This window comes from Limulus polyphemus, unplaced genomic scaffold (assembly GCF_000517525.1).
Source record: "Limulus polyphemus unplaced genomic scaffold, Limulus_polyphemus-2.1.2 Scaffold2426, whole genome shotgun sequence".
Lineage (NCBI taxonomy): Eukaryota > Metazoa > Arthropoda > Merostomata > Xiphosura > Limulidae > Limulus > Limulus polyphemus.
Genome location: NW_013668036.1, coordinates 104,994 through 108,664, shown reverse-complemented (window position 1 = coordinate 108,664; position 3,671 = coordinate 104,994). Strand labels below are relative to the sequence as shown.

Sequence of the window (3,671 nt, the reverse complement as noted above, 5' to 3'; positions counted from 1 at the left end):
TAGAACATTCCCCAATATACAGGATAATTCTAGAAAGTAGAGAGCGTGAGAATCACATGATCTCGATGACGCAACAATATTCTAATTATATATTTCAATGTCATCTTTTGCCGTAAATGCTAGTATTTTGAGTGTTTTGCTTTCTTGGATCAAAATGTGGCTATAGTAAAACAACAGATAAATTTATTCTTATTTTTATTTCTTCATTTGTAGAAAAGAAATCACAATTTATTCACTTTTGCATCCAAAAGGTATCTTATTTATAAAACTCGTACAAAATGATATTAAATCGGGACTTTCAGTACTCTTTATAAACTTGTTACCGACTTTAAGTTGTAAACAATAAAGTTACCTTTCCTTTTCCTAATCTGGAATCCGATTTTATGTTTTGCATCCACAAATTCAACCACAGAAATACAATGTAGTATGCATATCTACAGCGATGTCATATTACTTATATTTTCAACTAAAAAATTCACAGTAGCTCGGCGATAATACGCTAAAAAATGGGTCTTGATTTCTCGTGGTAGATAGAGCACAGATAAACCATTGTATAGATAGTTTTGTGTTTAACAGCAGTCAACCCAAAACGATAAAAATAAAATGTACTCATTTGACCTTTGGCCTTTCAGTGTCCTTAAATCAAAAATCCATGCATGGCAACCTCTCCAGTGATGTTCGTCATACTCCAAGGAATATTTTTAGCATAAATACCAAGCAAAAATGCCATCAAAAGTGTACTTCGTCACCTGATTTGTTTTTTGTGTTTTTTAGCTTGACAGGTGTTTGGTTTGGAGGAAAAGACTGCAGTTGGGAAAGTTGCAAGATCTTCTAAATCGGATGCTCAGGAACAATCGTTCTCCTTCGCCCAGCACGTGGAATGTGTTGTTAATCCAAAAGAGATATTAATTGGAAATAGATGTTGATTAAAGGTTAATGAAAAGCTGTGGAAATGGTAGTGGAAAGTTGTGTGAGAGAGAGAGCAGGAAAGGCTTGTAGATCTTGGTTCATGTTTTCTGATGTCCTCTTCAAAGATGTGACACCTTCTTCAGTTATGTATCTTTCCGTCGAGAAACCCAAAGGGTGACCAAAGCAACCAGCTCATTAAGTGAAATATTAGTGATACTTGATTGATTAGGCAGAAGATGAGACGAAGATATTTAAAGATTAAAATGGCACCAGATGAATGCGCTGTAAAGGGAGTTTAATACAAATGAATAAATGTTTAACATAAATTATTTAAATCCAAATAATTTACTAATATCAGAAACACGAAATAAATAGTTATGTTTGATATCCCTTTATTCAAACATCGAATAGTTTTTATTACGGACATATATTTCAAATACAGAAATAACAACCAATCATAACCGACTGAGGGCAAATCCATAGTCTAACAAAAGGGAAAGCAGATATTAGTTAAAACTGTTGTTTGCTGTGTTGTATACAACTTCTGCATTAAAACGTTTTGTCGATCATGTAATATTAGATTTAATTTAGCAATTATAATACACTGAAAATAGAGCCCAACTTAAAGAGTAATTTTAAGTATGATACTCTTGGCCTCGTTTGTGAACAAGTGGGCTTAGTTTATTTATCGTCATTGCTGAAAGTGTAACCTGTAGCCTCGGTGTAGGTTAGGTCAATTTTTGCAACTGCCAAATTTATTGTCACTATCTAACAGTAACCGTACTGTTATCATTAATACGGCTAGTAATACTAATTACTATTATCACTACCAGTAGTATTACAGTTCATTATGTTGAAATATATTTCCTTCGTCAATTCATACAACTTTTGACATTCTGTTTGTAAAGTTTGGATTCAATGAATTTTGATTACCTCTGTCGAATATATTAAATTATTTCTAAAAACTGGTAAAATAAAGAGTCGGAGTACACGCTACACAGGCTATGTAGCATAAGCGTATTTATGACATAAACTAGGCATTATTTTTTCTTGCATTTGAGTTTAATATTTTGATACCATATTTGTTGTTGGTTAATTTTTATGATATCAAGCAAATATTTAAAAACTAAAAAGCAGTTGTTTGTAGGTCATATTTTTAATAGTAATAATACAAAAACTGGCTCTAATTATATAATATATTCCAATTAGCAAAAAAAAAAATGGAGATAGAACAAAGAGGAGACTTGAGTTCTTTAAAAAATCCAGGCTTGTCAAGCATAGAAGATGAATCATTTATGATGTATTCCCTGCTGTATTCATGTGTTTCAGTACTATTTGGAATATCTGTGTTACTGAAATTTCTTAACAGTGAGTTGCGACTTGGTTTTAGATCTGTTTTGAGTTTGGTAATTCTTTTTGTTGGAGAACCATTATGCCAGTTTGCTATTCAGGGACATATGGGTTTTGCAGGATTTGCCTGTGGTTGTTTGATTTTGTATGCAACTTTACCTGCAAGCCATCTTGATGCCAAAGATAAAACTGTGCTTATTACTGGTAAGTATTCTTTTTGAGGTGATGTAGACATACGTAACAGTTATTTTAAACAAAAATAATTTTCAGTTATCAGTAAATTTATTACAGTTTGTACTTAATTCATACCATGGTAAAATAATAATGTATGCATATTAAGGGATTTTATTGTTGCTGAGAATGTTGGTAACCTGACAGAGGAGATATTTTTTTTAATCATTCTGCTAATTTCAAAGGAACAAGTGCAGAGCTGACGAAACTATTGCCAATTTGAGGTGTGACGAAAAAGGTTTTGAGACACTTGCTATTTCACATATCCTTTCGAGGTTACTATTAGTTACAGAAATAGCATCAAATGTTGCATTAAGAAAACTGATAATTACATAAAATTGAAATATGCAATTTAAAAATACTGTAATGATATTTGTAGGTTGTGATGAATATAAAAAAACAGGGTATGTTTGAAAGTATTAGGTCAGACTTTAGTTTCATAATATAACAATTGAGAAACAACAAGGACCCATTCATTTTATTAAATACCTATCTGCTATATATAGCCCTGATTTTTTAGGTATTCATCAAGCTTTCTCTTCAACTCTTCCAATCCCATTTCATCTACCAGGTCTGATAGTTTATTTCAAATGCCAACCACACTATTGAAAAATACCCAGTTAAATTTTAAATTATTTCCCTGTGTCTTACCACTTAAGATGGTATGTCATTCTTATCTATTCCTTTATTATTTTGAACATTTCTCCACATTTTTCTAGAAAGTATATATATTATATATATATATATTTCTTATAATAAGTAAGTCAAAACCATACATAGCAATTTGAATGAGGCTTCACTAAGTCCTCACAAAAAATTAAAATGACCTTTTCAACATTTTATTCCTTAAAATATACAATCAGAAAGATCTCAGCATAGAGATCAAAATGTCACCAAAGAATGAAAAACATATTTTATGTATAAAAGATTTCTAGGATACCCAAAACACAACCTAAACCTTCAGTAAGAAATGTAAGACATTTTTAAATACATTAGTATGGGATACATTATATTTAGAAATAAATACATCTTATGTTTTAGTTCTAAGGGATAACAATGGGCCATGTGGCCCTTCTAGGTATTCACATTTTCTACCACAGTGCTACTCCAATCTACATATATATATATTAATATAAACCATCAAAATACTTTCTCTGAAGTATATATATATATATATATTA

At 30.9% G+C, this 3,671-nt stretch overlaps 1 protein-coding gene across 1 annotated transcript in view; it reads left to right on the top strand.

Annotated features, from left to right (window-relative positions):
• The first annotated feature begins 1,462 nt into the window (after window positions 1–1,462).
• Window positions 1,463–3,671, top strand: part of LOC106466926 (retinol dehydrogenase 3-like) — a 15,130-nt gene continuing 12,921 nt past the window's right edge. Inside the window, exons 1-2 of the mRNA XM_022395021.1 lie at window positions 1,463–1,479; window positions 2,119–2,463. Of these exons, the coding sequence (XP_022250729.1) occupies window positions 2,130–2,463 (334 nt within the window). The 5' untranslated portion in view covers window positions 1,463–1,479; window positions 2,119–2,129. The remainder of the gene's footprint in view (window positions 1,480–2,118; window positions 2,464–3,671) is intronic.